The sequence below is a fragment of the Lepisosteus platostomus genome, chromosome 6 (assembly GCF_059453375.1).
Source record: "Lepisosteus platostomus isolate fLepPlt1 chromosome 6, fLepPlt1.hap1, whole genome shotgun sequence".
In the NCBI taxonomy this organism is placed as follows: Eukaryota; Metazoa; Chordata; class Actinopteri; order Semionotiformes; family Lepisosteidae; genus Lepisosteus; species Lepisosteus platostomus.
The window spans coordinates 12,325,007-12,349,262 of record NC_142616.1 but is presented as its reverse complement, the minus strand read 5'-3'; the positions used below and the strand labels follow the sequence as shown (position 1 = coordinate 12,349,262).

General features: G+C 53.1%; 1 protein-coding gene across 1 annotated transcript in view; it reads left to right on the top strand.

Annotated features, from left to right (window-relative positions):
- Positions 1 to 24,256, top strand: part of cdh24b (cadherin 24, type 2b) — a 50,048-nt gene that overhangs the window by 9,197 nt on the left and 16,595 nt on the right. Inside the window, exons 2-6 of the mRNA XM_088634310.1 lie at positions 8,807 to 10,710; positions 13,991 to 14,285; positions 17,474 to 17,593; positions 18,585 to 18,752; positions 21,642 to 21,823. Coding sequence (XP_088490436.1) covers positions 8,980 to 10,710; positions 13,991 to 14,285; positions 17,474 to 17,593; positions 18,585 to 18,752; positions 21,642 to 21,823 — 2,496 coding nt within the window. The 5' untranslated portion in view covers positions 8,807 to 8,979. The remainder of the gene's footprint in view (positions 1 to 8,806; positions 10,711 to 13,990; positions 14,286 to 17,473; positions 17,594 to 18,584; positions 18,753 to 21,641; positions 21,824 to 24,256) is intronic.

Sequence of the window (24,256 nt, the reverse complement as noted above, 5' to 3'; positions counted from 1 at the left end):
ACTGAGAGAGAGGGGTTCATACAGACACACTGACTGACTGGACACTCCAGTACATTAACACTGCACTGAGAGAGAGGGGTTCATACAGACACACTGACTGGACACTCCAGTACATTAACACTGCACAGAGAGAGAGGGGTTCATACAGACACACTGACTGGACACTCCAGTACATTAACACTGCACTGAGAGAGAGGGGTTCATACAGACACACTGACTGACTGGACACTCCAGTACATTAACACTGCACTGAGAGAGAGGGGTTCATACAGACACACTGACTGACTGGACACTCCAGTACATTAACACTGCACTGAGAGAGAGGGGTTCATACAGACACACTGACTGACTGGACACTCCAGTACATTAACACTGCACTGAGAGAGAGGGGTTCATACAGACACCCTGACTGGACACTCCAGTACATGAACACTGCACTGAGAGAGAGGGGTTCATACAGACACACTGACTGACTGGACACTCCAGTACATTAACACTGCACTGAGAGAGAGGGGTTCATACAGACACACTGACTGGACACTCCAGTACATTAACACTGCACTGAGAGAGAGGGGTTCATACAGACACACTGACTGACTGGACACTCCAGTACATTAACACTGCACTGAGAGAGAGGGGTTCATACAGACACACTGACTGACTGGACACTCCAGTACATTAACACTGCACTGAGAGAGAGGGGTTCATACAGACACACTGACTGGACACTCCAGTACATGAACACTGCACTGAGAGAGAGGGGTTCATACAGACACACTGACTGACTGGACACTCCAGTACATTAACACTGCACTGAGAGAGAGGGGTTCATACAGACACACTGACTGACTGGACACTCCAGTACATTAACACTGCACTGAGAGAGAGGGGTTCATACAGACACACTGACTGACTGGACACTCCAGTACATTAACACTGCACTGAGAGAGAGGGGTTCATACAGACACACTGACTGCACACTCCAGTACATTAACACTGCACTGAGAGAGAGGGGTTCATACAGACACACTGACTGACTGGACACTCCAGTACATTAACACTGCACTGAGAGAGAGGGGTTCATACAGACACACTGACTGGACAGTGTATCCTCCAACACTTGGCCCTGATCGTTTTCCTCTTTGGTTATTTTATGTTAATGAAGGTGATGAAGACGTACTATCTGTGTAGGTGATTGGTTGAGCTGGAGAGAATTTCTGTTTAACTGTTATGCTGATGGCTTTATGATAATGATGATTGTTTTATCATGAAGCTCTTGATCAGCAATGCTTTCTGTCTGATCTCAGTTTGTGATATAGATGGTGTTTAATGCGCAGGTTTTGGAGAGACGGACAGAATTTAAGTTCTTCTCCAGGTTTGATGATGATCGTTCTCACTTTCCTACTACAGGTGACTGGGGTGGAGTTTGTGTTCAGTTTTTCCATAAATGTGATACTGATGGAGACTTCAGAGGTCTGGCTGGACATACTGTATCAGCTCTGAAACACCTAATTGGGTTCCTACAGTTATGACTCCCAGCTAATATTCACTGATGTGTGACGAGCAGAGCTCAGGGCTGTGTGTGTGTGTGTTTCACTGCTGGGTCACAGCAGAGCTCAGGGCTGTGTGTGTGTGTGTGTGTGTGTGTGTGTGTGTGTGTGTGTGTGTGTGTGTGTGTGTGTGTGTGTGTGTGTGTGTGTGTGTGTTTCACTGGCTCACAGCAGAGCTCAGGGCTGTGTGTGTGTGTGTTTCACTGGCTCACAGCAGAGCTCAGGGCTGTGTGTGTGTTTCACTGGCTCACAGCAGAGCTCAGGGCTGTGTGTGTGTGTGTTTCACTGGCTCACAGCAGAGCTCAGGGCTGTGTGTGTGTGTGTTTCACTGGCTCACAGCAGAGCTCAGGGCTGTGTGTGTGTGTTTCTCTGCTGGGTCACAGCAGAGCTCAGGGCTGTGTGTGTGTGTGTGTGTGTGTGTTTCACTGCTGGGTCACAGCAGAGCTCAGGGCTATGTGTGTGTGTGTGTTTCACTGGCTCACAGCAGAGCTCAGGGCTGTGTGTGTGTGTGTTTCACTGGCTCACAGTAGAGCTCAGGGCTGTGTGTGTGTGTTTCTCTGCTGGGTCACAGCAGAGCTCAGGGCTGTGTGTGTGTGTGTGTGTGTGTGTGTTTCACTGCTGGGTCACAGCAGAGCTCAGGGCTATGTGTGTGTGTGTGTTTCACTGGCTCACAGCAGAGCTCAGGGCTGTGTGTGTGTTTCACTGCTGGCTCACAGCAGAGCTCAGGGCTGTGTGTGTGTGTGTGTTTCACTGGCTCACAGCAGAGCTCAGGGCTGTGTGTGTGTGTGTGTTTCACTGGCTCACAGTAGAGCTCAGGGCTGTGTGTGTGTGTGTGTTTCACTGGCTCACAGCAGAGCTCAGGGCTGTGTGTGTGTGTGTTTCACTGCTGGGTCACAGCAGAGCTCAGGGCTGTGTGTTTGTGTGTGTGTTTCACTGGCTCACAGCAGAGCTCAGGGCTGTGCGTGTGTGTGTTTCACTGCTGGGTCACAGCAGAGCTCAGGGCTGTGTGTGTGTGTGTGTTTCACTGGCTCACAGCAGAGCTCAGGGCTGTGTGTGTGTGTTTCACTGGCTCACAGCAGAGCTCGGGGCTGTGTGTGTGTGTGTGTGTTTCACTGGCTCACAGCAGAGCTCAGGGCTGTGTGTGTGTGTTTCACTGGCTCACAGCAGAGCTCAGGGCTGTGTGTGTGTGTTTCACTGGCTCACAGCAGAGTTCAGGGCTGTGTCTGTGTGTGTTTCACTGGCTCACAGCAGAGCTCAGGGCTGTGTGTGTGTGTTTCACTGGCTCACAGCAGAGCTCAGGGCTGTGTGTGTGTGTGTGTTTCACTGCTGGGTCACAGCAGAGCTCAGGGCTGTGTGTGTGTGTGTTTCACTGGCTCACAGCAGAGCTCAGGGCTGTGTGTGTGTGTGTTTCACTGGCTCACAGCAGAGCTCAGGGCTGTGTGTGTGTGTTTCACTGGCTCACAGCAGAGCTCGGGGCTGTGTGTGTGTGTTTCACTGGCTCACAGCAGAGCTCAGGGCTGTGTGTGTGTGTTTCACTGGCTCACAGCAGAGCTCAGGGCTGTGTGTGTGTGTTTCACTGGCTCACAGCAGAGTTCAGGGCTGTGTCTGTGTGTGTTTCACTGGCTCACAGCAGAGCTCAGGGCTGTGTGTGTGTGTTTCACTGGCTCACAGCAGAGTTCAGGGCTGTGTCTGTGTGTGTTTCACTGGCTCACAGCAGAGTTCAGGGCTGTGTCTGTGTGTGTTTCACTGGCTCACAGCAGAGTTCAGGGCTGTGTCTGTGTGTGTTTCACTGGTTCACAGCAGAGCTCAGGGCTGTGTGTGTGTGTTTCACTGGCTCACAGCAGAGATCAGGGCTGTGTGTGTGTGTGTGTTTCACTGGCTCACAGCAGAGCTCAGGGCTGTGTGTGTGTGTGTTTCACTGGCTCACAGCAGAGCTCAGGGCTGTGTGTGTGTGTGTGTGTGTTTCACTGGCTCACAGCAGAGCTCAGGGCTGTGTGTGTGTGTGTTTCACTGCTGGGTCACAGCAGAGCTCAGGGCTGTGTGTGTGTGTGTGTGTTTCACTGGCTCACAGTAGAGCTCAGGGCTGTGTGTGTGTGTGTTTCACTGGCTCACAGCAGAGCTCAGGGCTGTGTGTGTGTGTTTCACTGGCTCACAGCAGAGCTCAGGGCTGTGTGTTTGTGTGTGTGTTTAACTGCTGGGTCGCAGCAGAGCTCAGGGCTGTGTGTGTGTGTGTTTCACTGCTGGGTCACAGCAGAGCTCAGGGCTGTGTGTGTGTTTCACTGGCTCACAGCAGAGCTCAGGGCTGTGTGTGTGTGTTTCACTGGCTCACAGCAGAGCTCAGGGCTGTGTGTGTGTGTTTCACTGGCTCACAGCAGAGTTCAGGGCTGTGTCTGTGTGTGTGTTTCACTGCTGGGTCACAGCAGAGCTCAGGGCTGTGTCTGTGTGTGTTTCACTGGCTCACAGCAGAGCTCAGGGCTGTGTGTGTGTGTGTGTGTTTCACTGGCTCACAGCAGAGCTCAGGGCTGTGTGTGTGTGTTTCACTGGCTCACAGCAGAGATCAGGGCTGTGTGTGTGTGTGTTTCACTGGCTCACAGCAGAGCTCAGGGCTGTGTGTGTGTGTGTTTCACTGGCTCACAGCAGAGCTCAGGGCTGTGTGTGTGTGTGTTTCACTGGCTCACAGTAGAGCTCAGGGCTGTGTGTGTGTGTGTTTCACTGGCTCACAGCAGAGCTCAGGGCTGTGTGTGTGTGTTTCACTGGCTCACAGCAGAGCTCAGGGCTGTGTGTTTGTGTGTGTGTTTAACTGCTGGGTCGCAGCAGAGCTCAGGGCTGTGTGTGTGTGTGTTTCACTGCTGGGTCACAGCAGAGCTCAGGGCTGTGTGTGTGTTTCACTGGCTCACAGCAGAGCTCAGGGCTGTGTGTGTGTGTTTCACTGGCTCACAGCAGAGCTCAGGGCTGTGTGTGTGTGTTTCACTGGCTCACAGCAGAGTTCAGGGCTGTGTCTGTGTGTGTGTTTCACTGCTGGGTCACAGCAGAGCTCAGGGCTGTGTCTGTGTGTGTTTCACTGGCTCACAGCAGAGCTCAGGGCTGTGTGTGTGTGTGTGTGTTTCACTGGCTCACAGCAGAGCTCAGGGCTGTGTGTGTGTGTTTCACTGGCTCACAGCAGAGATCAGGGCTGTGTGTGTGTGTGTTTCACTGGCTCACAGCAGAGCTCAGGGCTGTGTGTGTGTGTGTTTCACTGGCTCACAGCAGAGCTCAGGGCTGTGTGTGTGTGTGTTTCACTGGCTCACAGCAGAGCTCAGGGCTGTGTGTGTGTGTTTTATAATCTCGTTAACCAGAGGAGTGGAGCCAGAACTGGCCAGTGGAGGCAGATCAGTATTCAAATATGGGCTCGAAAGGAAGAGAAGGCCAGACTCTTGAGCTCAGACGTGCAGAAATGTATTGATCTTGATTAAATAAAAGTTTCAGTCTTAATGAGGCAGCTGATCACTAGAGATATGTGACACTTACTTTCCCCACCTGTCAGTCAGGAGGGAGACATCGAGACACTGATAGAGGAGGAAGAGAACTTGAACTTGAACTTTATTGCCATATGTAACCGGTACTGGTACAATGGAATTCTCACTTACAGAAAGTCTCTCGATTGTAAAACAAGTGTAAAAAACAAAACAAAGTGCAAACAGTGCATCAAGACAATGAACAAACAAACAATAGACAATGTGCAAGTAAACATGTAGGCCGTTTGAATGTAAACAATACAGACGTGTAAACAATGACTGGAGATGTGCAATAGATAAGAAATCATAATGAGGTAGATGGTGATGGTGTAGGTGTGGTCCGAGGGGGATGGCTAAATGTGTTCGCCAGTCTCACTGCTTGTGGATAGAAGCTGTTGAAGAATCTAGTGGTCAGTGTCCGTATGCTCTTATATCTCTTGCCTGAGGGCAGTGGGGTGAAGAGCTCATGCCCGGGGTGGTGACTGTCCTCTGTGATGGCCAGAATTCTACCACGGCAACGGTCCTCATAGAGCTGTTTAATCTCGGTGATCTTCTGGGCCATATTCTGGGCCACAAGTGATCTTCTGGGCCATATTGACCATTCTCTGCAGTGCCTTCCTCTCTCGCGAAGAGGTGTTGCCATACCACACGGTGATCCCGTTGGTGAGGACGCTCTCGATGGTGCAGCGGTAGAAGTTCACCAACACATGTATTGGCATCCCCCATCGCTTGAGGCGCCTCAAGAAATAAAGGCGCTGCTGAGCCTTCTTCATGATAGAGTCAGTCCAGGTTAGATCTTTAGAGATGTGAATTCCCAAAAACCTAAAGCTGGTGACTGTTTCCACTTCCGTTCCATCAATACTGAGTGGGCTGTGAGTGTGTGGCCTGTGTCTCCGAAAGTCCACTATTAGCTCTTTCGTTTTCTTTATGTTCAAGTCCAGGTTATTGCTATGACACCACCTAAGCAGCTGTACGACTTCATCCCTGTAAGTGGACTCGTCATCATCACTGATCAGTCCTATTATAGTGGTGTCATCTGCAAACTTGATGATGTGGTTGTTGCTGTGTCTTGCTGTGCAGTCGTGAGTAAATAGGGAGTACAACCTTGGACTCAGACAGCAGCCTTGTGGGGTTCCAGTGCTCAGGGTGAGTGGTGTTGATGTTTTATTGCCTATCCGCACCACCTGTGGTCTCTCGACAAGAAAGTCCAGCAGCCAGTTGCAGACAGAGTTGCACAGACCTAGTCCCCTGAGCTTTGTCACCAGTTGTCTGGGTATGATGGAATTGAATGCTGAACTGTAGTCCACAAACAGCATTCTCACATACGAGTTCTTAGTGTCCAGGTGTTCCAAGGCTGTATGCAGAGCCAGGGAGACAGCATCATCCACTGATCTGTTGTTCTGGTAGGCGAACTGCAGGGGGTCCAGGGACTCTGTGATGGAGGAGTTGATGTGTGACAACACCAGCTTCTCCAGGCATTTCATCACCACAGATGTTAATGCTACTGGGCGGTAATCATTCAGGCATGTCACTTTTGCCTTTTTGGGGGTTGGAACAATAGTGTTTTTTTTAAAGCAGGTGGAGACCATGGACTGTGACAGGGAGGAGTTAAAGATGTCCGTAAGCACTGTGGTCAGCTGGGCTGCACATGTCCTCAGGACGCGAGGTGGTATCCCATCAGGCCCTGCAGCCTTACGGATTTTCACCCTGCTCAGAGTCTTCTGCACGTCCTGCTCTGAGAGTTTCAGAACGAACTCGCCCTGCACACTTGGGGTCTTCTCAGCATTGCCCGTGTTCAGAGCATCAAAGCGGGCATAGAAATGGTTCAGCTCGTCAGGCAGGGATGCGTTGTTCGTGTCAATCTCGAACAGAGACTGAGAGACGCAGGAGCAGGCAACTGTTGAGAGAAACCAGAGTTTCAAAGAGTGACCACAGCCTGGACACAGACAGACCTGACTGTCCAGAGAGGACAGGCTCAATGACCACAGCCTGGACACAGACAGACCTGGCTGTCCAGAGAGGACAGGCTCAGTGACCACAGCCTGGACACAGACAGACCTGGCTGTCCAGAGAGGACAGGCTCAGTGACCACAGCCTGGACACAGACAGACCTGGCTGTCCAGAGAGGACAGGCTCAGTGACCACAGCCTGGACACAGACAGACCTGGCTGTCCAGAGAGGACAGGCTCAGTGACCACAGCCTGGACACAGACAGACCTGGCTGTCCAGAGAGGACAGGCTAAGTGACCACAGCCTGGACACAGACAGACCTGGCTGTCCAGAGAGGACAGGCTCAGTGACCACAGCCTGGACACAGAAACTGGACACAAACAGACCTGACTGTCCAGAGAGGACACGAGCAGTGACCACAGCCTGGAGACAGACACTGGACACAGACAGACCTGAGTGTCCGGAGAGGACAGGAGCAGTGACCGCAGCCTGGACATTGACACTGGACACAGACAGGCAGCTGGTCAGTGTGCATGAGAGTGTGTTGCTATTGAAGGTGTCTGTTGAGCAGTAAATGCCAGACAGGAGGGAGGGCTGAAGACAGGGGGTCAGTTATAATAATAATAATAATAATAATAATAATAATAATAATAATAATAATTGCTTACACTTATATAGCGCTTTTCTGGACACTCCACTCAAAGCGCTTTACAGGTAATGGGGATCCCCTCCACCCCCCCAGTGTGCAGCCCCACCTGGATGATGCGACGGCAGCCATAGTGCACCAGAACGCTCCACACACCAGTTCTCAGTGGGGAGGAGAGCAGAGTGATGTAGCCAATTCATAGAGGGGGATTGTTAGGAGGCCATGATTGGTAAAGGCCAATGGGAAATTTGGCCAGGACGCCGTTATAACAACAGAGCTGTTAATGGGGCGGGGGCGGGGTCTCTGTGAGGTACGTGTGGGTGAGCACTGTCTGGGGAATGGGGGGGCAGAGAGGGCTCTGTGGGGCACGCACACTGTCTGAGTGGGCTGTTGTGGCACCAGCTCTGCAGGATCAGCTGTCTGCCATCCATGTCCCCCCTCTCTCTCTCGCTGTCTCTGTCTGGTGGAAAATCACATCATTGATTAAATAATAAGAGATTCTGCTGTAGCTTAATCATTCGAACTTTGTGTTCAACATGAAAACTTTCATTTTTTTCAGTCAGGTATTTGTGCATCGCTGTTCAACCAAGTGGAAAAACACTGATCATCTGTCTCCCTCACTCTGTCTGTTCATTTATCTCTCTGTCTCTGTTACCTCTGTGACTATTCATCTGTCTGTTCATCTGTCTCTCTGTCTCTCTTACTCTCTGTCTGTTCATCTATCAGTCTGTCTCTCTCTCAGTGTCTCTCTCTCTCTCAGTGTCTCTCTCTCTCTCAGTGTCTCTGTCTCTCTGTCTTTCTCTCAGTGTCTCTGTCTCTCTGTCTCTCTCAGTGTCTCTGTCTCTCTGTCTTTCTCTCAGTGTCTCTGTCTCTCTCAGTGTCTCTGTGTCTCTCTCAGTGTCTCTGTCTGTCTTTCTCTCAGTGTCTCTGTCTCTCTCAGTGTCTCTGTCCCTCTGTCTCTCTCTCAGTGTCTCTGTCTCTCTCTCAGTGTCTCTGTCTCTCAGCCCCTCTGTCTCTCTGTCTCTCTCTCAGTGTCTCTGTCCCTCTGTCTCTCTCTCTCTCAGTGTCTCTGTCTCTCAGCCCCTCTGTCTTTCTGTCTCTCTCTCAGTCTCTCAGTCTGTGGGAGCAAGTTGTCAATCTCTCTCCTGTGTTCCCTGCTCTCACAGGCCGCTCCACATCCCCTGAGCAGAGAGACGGACCGGGGGAGAGAGGGAGGCAGGGCGACAGGAGGACAGGAGGAGGAGATGGACACTGATTTCACCCTAGCAGAGCCCCGCGCGCCGCCAGCCCTCCTGGACGAGCAGGAATCAGCAGCAGGGAGGTGACAGGCCACGCCGCCATGATCCGCAGCTCTGTGCTCTGCTGGCTGGGGCTGCTGCTGGCGGGGGGGGTGGGCGGGGCTTCGCTCCCGGCCGCTGTGCCGAGGAGGCGTGGCCTAGGAACGGGCTCACCCATCGCGCGCGGCCCCGCCCTCCGCTGGGCCGCGCGCCTGGAACTGACGGTCCGCACCCCGCCGCCTCCGGAGGGCGGACCGGGCCCAGATGAGTCCGGAACCCCGGAGCCCGACGCCCCGCTGGGGATGGGGGCGGCACGCGATCCGGAGCGCGGCCCCCACGGCGCAGCGCCGCCGCAGCGCAGCCGAGCCGCTCCCGGATCCGGAGGCAGCGGGACGAGGGGTCCGGGCCGGATCGCCGCAGAGGCTCCCACGACTCCCGACTCGCGGGACGGCGAGGCGCTTCGCTCGGACAGTCGGACCGGTTCTGCTCCGTCCTCCGCGGGCCAGCCCGACCCGGCCGCTCGGGCCGAACCGGGGGCGGCGGAAAGAGGGGTCGCCCCGGATTCTGGGGGCGCGCGGGAGGGCGGACGGGTCAGCGATCCGCGGGCAGCGCCGGGGGTCGCGGAGGAAGGACCGGCCGGAGCGAGGGACCCGGAGTGGGGCGCACACACTTCCTCCCGCGGGAGCGCTCCGGATCCTGGAGGGCAGGGAGCCCGGCCGGCTGGCGGAGAGCAGCCACGCCCTCCCCCTCCCCACCCTCCTCCTCCTCCTCGCCACCCCCGTCAGAGAGGGGCTGGGTCAGCTCCGAGTCCCGCAGGTCAGACTCCTCCTCCGGGCTCTGGACTCGCGATGCAGCTCAAACCGGAGCCCGGTCCCGATCGGAGCGTCCACACAGAGGGGACAGGGACTGGATCAGCTCCGAATCCCGCAGGTCAGACTCTCCTGCTGGGCTTCGGCCACACGATGCAGCTGAATCCGGAGCCCGGTCCCGATCGGAGCGTTCACACAGACGGGACAGGGACTGGATCAGCTCCGAATCCCACAGATCTGACTCTTCCGGGCTGCAGCCACACGATGCAGCTCAATCCAGAGCCCGGTCCCGATCAGGGCGTCAACACGGAGGGGACAGGGACTAGATCAGCTCCGAATCCCGCAGGTCAGACTCCTCCACCGGGCTCTGGACTCGCGATGCAGCTCAAACCGGAGCCCGGTCCCGATCGGAGCGTCCACACAGAGGGGACAGGGACTGGATCAGCTCCGAGTCCCGCAGGTCAGACTCCTCCACCGGGCTCTGGACTCACGATGCAGCTGAATCCGGAGCCCGGTCCCGATCAGGGCGTCAACACGGAGGGGACAGGGACTAGATCAGCTCCGAATCCCGCAGGTCAGACTCTTCCTCCGGGCTGCAGCCACACGATGCAGCTCAATCCGGAGCCCGGTCCCGATCGGAGCGTCCACACAGAGGGCACAGGGACTGGATCAGCTCCGAGTCCCGCAGGTCAGACTCTCCTGCTGGGCTTCGGCCACACGATGCAGCTGAATCCGGAGCCCGGTCCCGATCGGAGCGTCCACACAGAGGGGACAGGAAGCGGAGTGGCTCTGGACCCCCGGCGGCGGGGGGGGCGCGGCCTGGTGTTCCAGCAGGCGGGGGTGCCGCCGGTCTCCGTGGAGCTGGGGGGCGGTCCGGGCCGGGCTGGGGAGGAGACCCGGCCCAGGAGCAGGAGGAGCTGGATCTGGAACCAGTTCTTCGTGATCGAGGAGTACAGCGGGCCGGAGCCGGTCCTGATCGGGAGGGTGAGGCTCGGGGCCCCCGGGGCGGGACCGGGGGGCGGGCCGGGGCTGTCGTGACCGGACTGGGCCAACAGGGGGCGGCGTTGCGAAGGTCCCGGGACACAGTCCTCGCGTTCCCACGAGGGAATCAGTAACAATGAGCACCTTAATCAGAACCACACATTCCTCACAGCGGTAATAATCCCCCCATCTTCACTCCGCGTTCCCTGGTGAGGGGGGGTTGATCCGCCCGGACCTCCCTGTCCCCAGCGGCAGATCCCAGCTCCTCCAGGGGATCCCCAGGCGCTGCCGAGGTCACCCCCCCGGCGTGTCCTGAGTCTGCCACAGTCCTTAATACGGACACACTGACTGGACACTCCAGTACATTAACACTGCACTGAGAGAGAGGGGTTCATACAGACACACTGACTGACTGGACACTCCAGTACATTAGCACTGCACTGAGAGAGAGGGGTTCATACAGACACACTGACTTACTGGACACTCCAGTACATTAACACTGCACTGAGAGAGAGGGGTTCATACAGACACACTGACTGACTGGACACTCCAGTACATTAGCACTGCACTGAGAGAGAGGGGTTCATACAGACACACTGACTGGACACTCCAGTACATTAACACTGCACTGAGAGAGAGGGGTTCATACAGACACACTGACTGGACACTCCAGTACATTAACACTGCACTGAGAGAGGGGTTCATACAGACACACTGACTGACTGGACACTCCAGTACATTAACACTGCACTGAGAGAGAGGGGTTCATACAGACACACTGACTGACTGGACACTCCAGTACATTAACACTGCACTGAGAGAGAGGGGTTCATACAGACACACTGACTGACTGGACACTCCAGTACATTAACACTGCACTGAGAGAGAGGGGGTCATACAGACACACTGACTGGACACTCCAGTACATTAACACTGCACTGAGAGAGAGGGGTTCATACAGACACACTGACTGACTGGACACTCCAGTACATTAACACTGCACTGAGAGAGAGGGGTTCATACAGACACACTGACTGACTGGACACTCCAGTACATTAACACTGCACTGAGAGAGAGGGGTTCATACAGACACACTGACTGGACACTCCAGTACATAAACACTGCACTGAGAGAGAGGGGTTCATACAGACACACTGACTGACTGGACACTCCAGTACATTAACACTGCACTGAGAGAGAGGGGTTCATACAGACACACTGACTGACTGGACACTCCAGTACATTAACACTGCACTGAGAGAGAGGGGTTGTTAATATCTTGGCAGTCTCAGGTGTAATAACTTCAAACACATTTGATGTGAATGTTCTTTTTTATGGATTTTGTTTCTTTTTTTCTCATCTCACATCGTTTAAGCCTGCAGGTGTTTGCTCTGCAGGGAGTTTGAGTGAGCAATTAAATACCAGAGAGAGGGAGAGAGAGAGAATTGAGAGAGGGAGAGGGGGGAGAGGGGGGAGAGAGAGGAGAGTAGAAGAGAGGGAGGAGAGAGGGGAGAGAGAGAGGGGGGAGAGAGAGGAGAGTAGAGGAGAGGGGGGAGAGAGAGGAGAGTAGAAGAGAGGGAGGAGAGAGGGGAGAGAGGGAGGGGGAGACTGAAGCCGGGAGGGTAATGGAGAGGCTGATGGGCTGTTGATCCCTGCAGACTCGTGTGCATGAAGAGCGACAGGAGAGTCAGTGATTAAGTACCAGTTCATTACCAGCCCCCTGTGGAGAGGAGAATCACACACTGACTGACTGGGAACAGAGCGATCCGCCTGATCGCTCTGAGCCCTGCGTCTTCCTCTGCTGTTCTCCCTCTCTCTCCTCCCTCTCTCACTCTCCATCTCTCACTCCTCTCCTCCCTCTCTCCCTCTCCCCCTCTCCTCCCTCTCTCTCTCCTCCCTCTCTCCCTCCCATCTCTCTCCTCCCTTTCTCACTCCCCATCTCTCTCCTCTCCTCCCTCTCCTCTCTCTCTCCTCCCTCTCTCCCTCCCCATCTCTCTCCTCCCTTTCTCACTCCCCATCTCTCTCCTCTCCTCCCTCTCCCCCTCTCCTCCCTCTCTCTCCTCCCTCTCTCCCTCCCCATCTCTCACTCCTCTCCTCCCTCTCCCCCTCCCCATCTCTCACTCCTCTCTCTCTCACTCCCCATCTCTCTCCTCTGTCTTACTCCTCTCTCTCCTCCCTCTCACTGTCTCCTACCTCTCTCTCTTCACTCTTTCACTCCTTCATCTTTCTCCTCACTCTCTCCTCCCCCACTCAATCTTGCATCTGTCACTCTCTCCCTCTTCCATCCCTTACTCCTCAGTCTCTCGTCTCCTATATCCCTGCTCCTCCAATCAGGGCTCACTCTGTCAGTGAGACACACTGCTCCTCCAATCAGGGCTCACTCTGTCAGTGAGAGACACCCTGCTCCTCCAATCAGGGCTCACTCTGTCAGTGAGAGACACTGCTCCTCCAATCAGGGCTCACTCTGTCAGTGAGACATACTGCTCCTCCAATCAGGGCTCACTCTGTCAGTGAGACACCCTGCTCCTCCAATCAGGACTCACTCTGTCAGTGAGACACCCTGCTCCTCCAATCAGGGCTCACTCTGTCAGTGAGACACCCTGCTCCTCCAATCAGGGCTCACTCTGTCAGTGAGACACACTGCTCCTCCAATCAGGGCTCACTCTGTCAGTGAGAGACACACTGCTCCTCCAATCAGGGCTCACTCTGTCAGTGAGAGACACTGCTCCTCCAATCAGGGCTCACTCTGTCAGTGAGACACACTGCTCCTCCAATCAGGGCTCACTCTATCAGTGAGAGACACTGCTCCTCCAATCAGGGCTCACTCTGTCAGTGAGACACACTGCTCCTCCAATCAGGGCTCACTCTGTCAGTGAGACACACTGCTCCTCCAATCAGGGCTCACTCTGTCAGTGAGAGACACACTGCTCCTCCAATCAGGGCTCAATCTGTCAGTGAGACACCCTGCTCCTCCAATCAGGGCTCACTCTGTCACTGAGACACACTGCTCCTCCAATCAGGGCTCACTCTGTCACTGAGACACACTGCTCCTCCAATCAGGGCTCACTCTGTCAGTGAGAGACACCCTGCTCCTCCAATCAGGGCTCACTCTGTCAGTGAGACACCCTGCTCCTCCAATCAGGGCTCACTCTGTCAGTGAGACACCCTGCTCCTCCAATCAGGGCTCACTCTGTCAGTGAGAGACACACTGCTCCTCCAATCAGAGCTCACTCTGTCTGACAGGAAGAAACCGCTCAGCCCGCTCTGTCTCTGTCGCCCTCAGCTGCACACCGACATGGACCGGGGCGACGGGCGGACGCGGTACGTGCTGCGCGGCGAGGGGGCGGGCTCGGTCTTCGTGATCGACGAGCGCTCGGGGAACATCCACGTCACCAAGCCCCTGGACCGCGAGGAGAAGGACGAGTACCGGCTGGTCGCCACAGCGATGGACCGGCTGACGGAGCGCCCCCTGGAGCCCTCGTCCCAGTTCGTCATCCGCGTGCAGGACATCAACGACAACCCGCCCGTCTTCCAGGACGGGCCCTACAGCGCCACCGTGCCCGAGATGGCCAACATCGGTACTGCAGCTGTGTGTGGCGCGCCAGTGTGTGTTACTACCAGCTGGAGCGCAGCATGTCTGCGTATGAGTGTTTGAGTCTCTCCGTGTTAAAGAGTTTCTTTGTCTCTGTGAGTGACGGTGTGTCTCTCCGTCTGTGAGTGACTGTGTCTCTCCGTCTGTGAGTGACTGTGTCTCTCCGTCTGTGAGTGACTGTGTGTCTCTCTCCGTCTGTGAGTGACTGTGTGTCTCTGTCTGTCTGTGAGTGACTGAGTGTCTCTCTGTATGTGTCTCTCTGTGTTTATGAGTTTCTTTGTGTCTCTGTGAGTGACTGTGTCTCTCTCTGTGTTATGAGTTTCTTTGTGTCTGTCTGTGAGTGACTGTGTGTCTCTCTGTGTTTATGAGTTTCTTTGTGTCTCTGTCTGTGTCTCTCTGTGAGTTACTGCGTGTCTCTGTGTCTGAGTCTCTGTCTCTGTAAATTCTCTGGGTGTCTGTGAGTGTCTGACAGTGTGTCTGTGTCTGTGTTTCTGGGTGTCTGGGTGACTGTGTGTCTCTGTGTCTGAGTCTCTGTCTCTGTAAATTCTCTGGGTGTCTGTGAGTGTCTGACAGTGTGTCTGTGTCTGTGTTTCTGGTTGTCTGAGTGACTGTGTGTCTCTGTGTCTGAGTCTCTGTCTCTGTAAATTCTCTGGGTGTCTGTGAGTGTCTGACAGTGTCTGTGTTTCTGGGTGTCTGTGAGTGTCTCTCTCAGCGTCTTTCTGTGTCTCTGTGTCTCTGTGAGTGATTCTCTGTCTATCTGTGCATCTCTCTGTGTCTGTATGATCCAAGAATCTGCAATCCTCACGGGTCAGGCCTGAGAGTCAGCCCTGAAGATTTCTTTAGAGACACCATTAAAGCACAGCTTTTCACAGACACAAGTTGTGTGTTTAAAACAGAGAACAAGGGGCACGTCTCTACACAGAGGATGGTGGGAGAGTGGAACAAGCTACCCAGCCTTTAGTTGAAGCTGAGACCTTGGCTTCTTTCAAGAACTGTCTCAATTAGCTACTAATTACCAAATGAAAAGAAGGGCCAAGTACTCTTTTTGTCTGTGACCTGTCTGGTGTTCTGTGTGTCTTTGTGCCGAGACCTCTTCACCTGTTGAAAATGGGTTTGACAGCGCCCTCTTCTCTGATGTGGTCAATGTAGGTATTGCGTTTAGAACTACATAAGATAAGATCACTGTACTGACCCTGTAGAATCTCCTGCATCAGGAATGTGTCTTTTCACAGACCCCAGCTTGCTCTCCATGAGACACACAGACAGGGAGAGAAGCTGGGGGTCAGAGCGCAGGGTCGACCATTTATACAGCGCCCCTGGAATAGCTGGGGTTAAGGGCCTCACTCAGGGGCCCAGAGGAGACTGAGTAGGATTGTCTGTGTCCAATCTCTGTGTCCAGGCTGTGGTCACTGAGCCTGTCCTCTCTGGACAGTCAGGCCTGTCTGTGTCCAGTTTCTGTGTCCAGGCTGTGGTCACTGAGCCTGTCCTCTCTGGGCAGCCAGGTCTGCCTGTATCCAGTGTGTGTGTATTTTCTCAGTGGATGTGGTAGTGTTGTGTGTGTGTGTCCCAGTGTGTGAGATATGGCTGTGTGATCTGTGCAGTGATGTGCTTGATTCTAGCAGTGCTGTCCTGAGGCTGGCTGGTGTCGGTGTGGCTCAGGTCAGTGAGCCTCAGGACCAGCTGGCTCAGGGGGCTCTTCTCTGGGCTCAGCTCCTGGCTCCTCTCTCTGTGTCTCTGCGTCTCACAGTCTCCACACACCCCCCCCCCCACCACCAACACCGTCCCCACTTTGAAGTGAAGAAACAGCAACAGCTGCTCCCACAATCCCCCTGTCCCGCAGCACTGTCGCGCAAAGCCTCATGGGAGATGTATTTCTTAATCTCCCCTGCCCACTTCCTTCTCTTTTTCACTGATTCAAAAGTTTGTTTATTTATTTATTTGGAAAAATCACCAAAATATCTGTGAGCTAGAATTATCCAGGACAGTGAAGGCAGATGAAGAGCTCTCAGTGTGTCTTAGAGGTAATAATTAATAATAATTGCTTACACTTATATAGTTCTTTTCTGGACACTCCACTCAAAGCGCTTTACAGGTAATGGGGATCCCCTCCACCACCAGTGTGCAGCCCCACCTGGATGATGCTCCAGTCCGCTCACACACTCCAGCTCTCAGTGGGGAGGAGAGCAGAGTGATGAAGCCAGTTCAGAGAGGGGGGTTATTAGGAGGCCATGATTGGTAAAGGACAGGGGGAAAGTTGGCCAGGACGCCGGGGTTACACCCCTACTCTTTTCAAGAAACGCCCTGGGATTTTTAATGACCACAAAGAGTCAGGACCTCGGTTTTACATCTCATCCTGTTTACAGGATGAGACATTTACAGTCTAGTGTCCCCGTCACCATACTGGGGCATGAGGACCCACACAGACTACAGGGTGAGCGCCCCCTGCTGGCCCCACTAACACCTCTCCCAGCAGCAACCTTAGCTTTCCCAGGAGTCTCCCATCCAGGTACTGACCAGGCTCACACTGCTGAGCTCCAGTGGGCTGACAGGTGAGAGTTACAGAGTGATATGCCTACTGGCTGAGCACTTGAGTCTGAGGTTCAAGTCATTCCTGATGGGATCTGTCATTATGGCACCCATACAACATACAGCACTGGGAACAGCACGGTGTTGTTAGTGTTGGCTCCCTTTGGTGGTTGTTCTTATGTCTCAGTTGGGTTATGTCTGTGTCAGGACTGTCATTCATCTTTACTGTAGATGTCACTCGGAGTGTCTATATCTCTCTCTCAATGCAGTGTTAATGTACTGGAGTGTCCAGTCAGTGTGTCTGTATGAACCCCTCTCTCTCAGTGCAGTGTTAATGTACTGGAGTGTCCAGTCAGTCAGTGTGTCTGTATGAACCCCTCTCTCTCAGTGCAGTGTTAATGTACTGGAGTGTCCAGTCAGTCAATGTGTCTGTATGAACCCCTCTCTCTCAGTGCAGTGTTAATGTACTGGAGTGTCCAGTCAGTCAGTGTGTCTGTATGAACCCCTCTCTCTCAGTGCAGTGTTAATGTACTGGAGTGTCCAGTCAGTCAATGTGTCTGTATGAACCCCTCTCTCTCAGTGCAGTGTTAATGTACTGGAGTGTCCAGTCAGTGTGTCTGTATTCACCTGTCTCTCTCTCTCTCTCAGGTACCTCTATAATTCAGGTGACAGCGACAGATGCTGATGACCCCACCTATGGGAACAGTGCCAGGCTGGTCTACACTCTCCTGCAAGGGCAGCCCTATTTCTCAGTGGACCCCCAGACGGGTGAGTGTGCGCCCCCTTGTGGAACATGTGGAGGGTGTCTAATTGGACAGTCCCGTTCCCAAGCTGCATGGGACCTGGAGACTTCCCATGAGTATTTAGGAGCTCTGTGTCGTTAGTCTTGAACAGAGACGACTGTACAGAGGTTCTGATCCGTTAGCGAGAGGCACTCCCAGTCCACGCGCTCACGGTCCTCAGTGTGCACGGGCCCGTTAAGCACAAGTCAGAGGACACAAGCAGATATGGCAGTGCAGTGCTCCTCAGAATTTAGATGAGGTAACCTGCAGAAACTGGGTTCACTTTCCCCTCAAGAGGCTTCAATCTTGCAAGAGAGACATGCTGCTGCTCCAATCAGGGATCACTCTGTCAGTAAGACACACCTACTCCTCCAATCAGAGCTCACTCTGTCAGTGAGAGACACCCTGCTCCCCCAATCAGGGCTCACTCTGTCAGTGAGACACCCTGCTCCTCCAATCAGGGCTCACTCTGTCAGTAAGACACACCTACTCCTCCAATCAGGGCTCACTCTGTCAATGAGACACACCCTGGTCCTCCAATCAGGGCTCACTGTCAGTGAGACAAACTGCTCCTCCAATCAGGGCTCACTGTCAGTGAGAGACACACTGCTCCTCCAATCAGGACTCACTCTGTCAATGAGACACACCCTGCTCCTCCAATCAGAGTTCACTCTGTCAGTGAGAGACACCCTGCGCCTCCAATCAGGGATCACTCTGTCAGTAAGACACACCTACTCCTCCAATCAGGGCTCACTCTGTCAGTGAGACAAATTGCTCCTCCAATCAGGGCTCACTGTCAGTGAGACAAACTGCTCCTCCAATCAGGGCTCACTGTCAGTGAGAGACACACTGCTCCTCCAATCAGGACTCACTCTGTCAGATTGAAGAAGACTTGCTGTTCATAACAACATAACAACATAAGAAATCACAAACGAGAGGATGCTGTTTCTGTATTAACTGCTCTCTCTTTGTGTTAGGCGTGCTGAGGACTGCCATCCCCAACATGGACAGAGAAACTCAGGATCAGTATCTTGTTGTCCTGCAAGCCAAGGACATGGGGGGCCACCTGGGGGGTCTGTCAGGGACGACCACAGTGACTGTGTCCCTGAGTGACGTGAACGACAATCCCCCTCGATTTACCCAGAGTGCGTGTCAGAGCCTCAGTCTGGCAGGAGAGTTCACTTCTGTCTTCCTTTGTGCCTGTGTTCTTGTCTTCCTTTCTTCCTCTGTGCCTGTTGTCCAGTGCTTGTCTCGATGGGTTCCTGCCTTCCTGTCTTCCTGTGTGCCTGTTGTCTAGTGCTTGTCTTCCTGTGTGGCTGTGTTCCTGTCTTCCTGTAGTCCAGTGTTCCTGTCTTCCTGTGTTCCTGTCTTCCTGTGTTCCTGTAGTCCAGTGTTCCAGTCTTCCTGTGTTCCTGTAGTCCAGTGTTCCAGTCTTCCTGTCTTCCTGTAGTCCAGTGTTCCAGTCTTCCTGTGTTCCTGTAGTCCAGTGTTCCAGTCTTCCTGTGTTCCTGTAGTCCAGTGTTCCAGTCTTCCTGTCTTCCTGTCTTCCTGTAGTCCAGTGTTCCTGTCTTCCTGTGTTCCTGTATTCCAGTGTTCCTGTCTTCTTGTGTAACTGTGTTCCTTTTCCTTTGTTCTTGTTTATCTGTGTTCCTGTCTTTCTGTGTACTTCTTTCTGTGCTTGACTGTGTGTGGCAGTACCCTGTTGTGTAGCAGTGTGTAACAGGCTGTGTGTTACACTGTGTGTCAGTATCCTGTTGTGTAGCAGTGTGTAACAGGCTGTGTGTTACACTGTGTGTCAGTACCCTGTTGTGTAGCAGTGTGTAACAGGCTGTGTGTTACACTGTGTGTCAGTAAACAGTTGTGTAGCAGTGTGTAACAGGCTGTGTGTTACACTGTGTGTCAGTAACTAGTTGTGTAGCAGTCTGTAACAGGCTGTGTTGTACACTGTGTGTGTCAGTACCCTGTTGTGTCTATGCGAGAGTCAATGCTGGGGGTCAATATTTAAAAATCTTACCAGTTCCTAATAGAGCTGGAGAGAAGATAAATACTGCTCCTGTTCTCTAGAGAGCACAGCAGGCCTGTCCGTCTCTGATCTAATTTGTCCTGTGAGAGAGCGAGAAATGAAATTAAAGATGTTTTGTAATTTGTCCTCTGAGAGAACAAGAGGCAATGAGCAGAGAAGAGTAATAATACAGGCTGTTAGATCTGTCCTGAGAGAGAGGAGAGAGAGGAGAGAGAGAGGAGAGAGAGAGGAGGAATAATACAGGCTGTTAGATCTGTCCTGAGAGAGAGGAGAGAGAGAGGAGGAATAATACAGGCTGTTAGATCTGTCCTGAGAGAGAGGAGAGAGAGAGGAGAGAGGAGAGAGGAGAGAGGAGAGAGGAGAGAGGAGAGAGAGGGAGGAGACAGGAGAGAGGAGAGAGAGGGAGGAATAATACAGGTGTTAAATCTGTCCTGAGAGAGGAGAGAGAGGAGAGAAAGAGGGGTGAGGAGAGAGAGGAGAGAGCGGAGAGAGAGAGGTGAGGAGAGAGGGGTGAGGAGTGAGAGGAGAGAGAGGGGAGGGGAGAGGGGAGAGAGAGGGGTGAGGAGAGAGAGGAGAGAGAGGGGAGGGGAGAGGGGAGAGAGAGGGGTGAGGAGAGAGAGGAGAGAGAGAGGGGAGAGAGAGAGGTGAGGAGTGAGAGGAGAGAGAGGGGTGAGGAGTGAGAGGAGTGAGAGGAGAGAGAGGGGTGAGGAGTGAGAGGAGAGAGAGGGGTGAGGAGTGAGGAGTGAGAGGAGAGAGAGGGGAGAGGAGAGACAGAGGGACAGGAGGAGATGCTGTGGCTGAACCAGTGCAGGTGGTGCCTGCAGGCTGTGCACAGGCCCGGGGGTCCCCTCTCCCTCACTCACTCACTCAGGTTGTTGTGCGACAGGGACTTCGTTGTTGGCTGAAGCAGGCAGGACGATCAGACGAACCGCAGCTAATGATCCCAATTCTAATTATTTCAATTCTGATTCTCCAGGACAGCTTCCCGCCTCCCCTGTCTCTCTCCCTCTCCTCCGTCTATTAATATTTCATCTGCAGTTCACATCGTTCTGCTTCAATAGACAGTAAAATCACTACACACTCACACTCACAGACAAGACATCTCCCTCCCTCGACTCTGTCTGCCTCCTCTCTCTCAGTGCAGTGTTAATGTACTGGAGTGTCCAGTCAGTCAGTGTGTCTGTATGAACCCCTCTCTCTCAGTGCAGTGTTAATGTACTGGAGTGTCCAGTCAGTGTGTCTGTATGAACCCCTCTCTCTCAGTGCAGTGTTAATGTACTGGAGTGTCCAGTCAGTCAGTGTGTCTGTATGAACCCCTCTCTCTCAGTGCAGTGTTAATGTACTGGAGTGTCCAGTCAGTCAGTGTGTCTGTATGAACCCCTCTCTCTCAGTGCAGTGTTAATGTACTGGAGTGTCCAGTCAGTGTGTCTGTATGAACCCCTCTCTCTCAGTGCAGTGTTAATGTACTGGAGTGTCCAGTCAGTCAGTGTGTCTGTATGAACCCCTCTCTCTCAGTGCAGTGTTAATGTACTGGAGTGTCCAGTCAGTCAGTGTGTCTGTATGAACCCCTCTCTCTCAGTGCAGTGTTAATGTACTGGAGTGTCCAGTCAGTGTGTCTGTATGAACCCCTCTCTCTCAGTGCAGTGTTAATGTACTGGAGTGTCCAGTCAGTGTGTCTGTATGAACCCCTCTCTCTCAGTGCAGTGTTAATGTACTGGAGTGTCCAGTCAGTCAGTGTGTCTGTATGAACCCCTCTCTCTCAGTGCAGTGTTAATGTACTCGAGTGTCCAGTCAGTGTGTCTGTATGAACCCCTCTCTCTCAGTGCAGTGTTAATGTACTGGAGTGTCCAGTCAGTCAGTGTGTCTGTATGAACCCCTCTCTCTCAGTGCAGTGTTAATGTACTGGAGTGTCCAGTCAGTCAGGGTGTCTGTATGAACCCCTCTCTCTCAGTGCAGTGTTAATATACTGGAGTGTCCAGTCAGTGTGTGTATTAACCCCTCTCTCTCTCAGGTATGTGGTCCTTCTCAGTGTCTGAACTGGCCCAGCCAGGTGCGGAGGTTGGGCGACTCTCTGCGATGGACGCGGACGTGGGTGAGAATGCGGAGCTGGAGTTCTCCGTCCTGGAGGGGGAGGGCTCCGACATCTTCAACATCTCGGGCCGGGAGCTGGAGGCTGTCATCACCCTGAACAAGGTGCAGGGGGGACAGGGGTTCGAGCAGCTCCACTCAGCCGCCTGCCCAGGTCTGGACATTACTGTCCTGCATCCATATAGCGCCTTTCATCCCAGACCCGACTGCTTCACTGACTGGGCAAGGTCCACCTCCTCCCCCACTGCAGCGCTGCCCCCTTCTGAGGCAGAGGCAGTACATCAAGGGAGCAGAGAGAGGCTGTACCCCAGACTGTACCCCAACCTGCACAGCAGATCAGAGGGAGCAGAGAGAAGCTGTACCCCAGACTGTACCCCAACCTGCACAGCAGATCAGGGGGATCAGAGAGAAACTGTACCCCAGACTGTACCCCAACCTGCACAGCAGATCAGGGGAGCAGAGAGAAACTGTACCCCAGACTGTACCCCAACCTGCGCAGCAGAGAGAAACTGTACCCCAACCTGCACAGCAGATCAGGGGAGCAGAGAGAAACTGTAACCCAGACTGTACCCCAAACTGCACAGAACAGGGTAGGAGAGAGAAACTGTACCCCAGACTGTACTGCACCCCTCTCTCTCAGTGCAGTGTTAATGTACTGGAGTGTCCAGTCAGTCAGTGTGTCTGTATGAACCCCTCTCTCTCAGTGCAGTGTTAATGTACTGGAGTGTCCAGTCAGTCAGTGTGTCTGTATGAACCCCTCTCTCTCAGTGCAGTGTTAATGTACTGGAGTGTCCAGTCAGTCAGTGTGTCTGTATGAACCCCTCTCTCTCAGTGCAGTGTTAATGTACTGGAGTGTCCAGTCAGTCAGTGTGTCTGTATGAACCCCTCTCTCTCAGTGCAGTGTTAATGTACTGGAGTGTCCAGTCAGTCAGTGTGTCTGTATGAACCCCTCTCTCTCAGTGCAGTGTTAATGTACTGGAGTGTCCAGTCAGTCAGTGTGTCTGTATGAATCCCTCTCTCTTAGTGCAGTGTTAATGTACTGGAGTGTCCAGTCAGTCAGTGTGTCTGTATGAACCCCTCTCTCTCAGTGCAGTGTTCATGTACTGGAGTGTCCAGTCAGTGTGTCTGTATGAACCCCTCTCTCTCAGTGCAGTGTTAATGTACTGGAGTGTCCAGTCAGTCAGTGTGTCTGTATGAATCCCTCTCTCTTAGTGCAGTGTTAATGTACTGGAGTGTCCAGTCAGTCAGTGTGTCTGTATGAACCCCTCTCTCTCAGTGCAGTGTTCATGTACTGGAGTGTCCAGTCAGTGTGTCTGTATGAACCCCTCTCTCTCAGTGCAGTGTTAATGTACTGGAGTGTCCAGTCAATCAGTGTGTCTGTATGAACCCCTCTCTCTCAGTGCAGTGTTAATGTACTGGAGTGTCCAGTCAGTCAGTGTGTCTGTATGAACCCCTCTCTCTCAGTGCAGTGTTAATGTACTGGAGTGTCCAGTCAGTCAGTGTGTCTGTATGAACCCCTCTCTCTCAGTGCAGTGTTAATGTACTGGAGTGTCCAGTCAGTGTGTCTGTATGAACCCCTCTCTCTCAGTGCAGTGTTAATGTACTGGAGTGTCCAGTCAGTCAGTGTGTCTGTATGAACCCCTCTCTCTCAGTGCAGTGTTAATGTACTGGAGTGTCCAGTCAGTGTGTCTGTATGAACCCCTCTCTCTCAGTGCAGTGTTAATGTACTGGAGTGTCCAGTCAGTCAGTGTGTCTGTATGAACCCCTCTCTCTCAGTGCAGTGTTAATGTACTGGAGTGTCCAGTCAGTCAGTGTGTCTGTATGAACCCCTCTCTCTCAGTGCAGTGTTAATGTACTGGAGTGTCCAGTCAGTGTGTCTGTATGAACCCCTCTCTCTCAGTGCAGTGTTAATGTACTGGAGTGTCCAGTCAGTCAGTGTGTCTGTATGAACCCCTCTCTCTCAGTGCAGTGTTAATGTACTGTAGTGTCCAGTCAGTCAGTGTGTCTGTATGAACCCCTCTCTCTCAGTGCAGTGTTAATGTACTGGAGTGTCCAGTCAGTCAGTGTGTCTGTATGAACCCCTCTCTCTCAGTGCAGTGTTAATGTACTGGAGTGTCCAGTCAGTGTGTCTGTATGAACCCCTCTCTCTCAGTGCAGTGTTAATGTACTGGAGTGTCCAGTCAGTCAGTGTGTCTGTATGAACCCCTCTCTCTCAGTGCAGTGTTAATGTACTGTAGTGTCCAGTCAGTCAGTGTGTCTGTATGAACCCCTCTCTCTCAGTGCAGTGTTAATGTACTGGAGTGTCCAGTCAGTCAGTGTGTCTGTATGAACCCCTCTCTCTCAGTGCAGTGTTAATGTACTGGAGTGTCCAGTCAGTCAGTGTGTCTGTATGAACCCCTCTCTCTCAGTGCAGTGTTAATGTACTGGAGTGTCCAGTCAGTGTGTCTGTATGAACCCCTCTCTCTCAGTGCAGTGTTAATGTACTGGAGTGTCCAGTCAGTCAGTGTGTCTGTATGAACCCCTCTCTCTCAGTGCAGT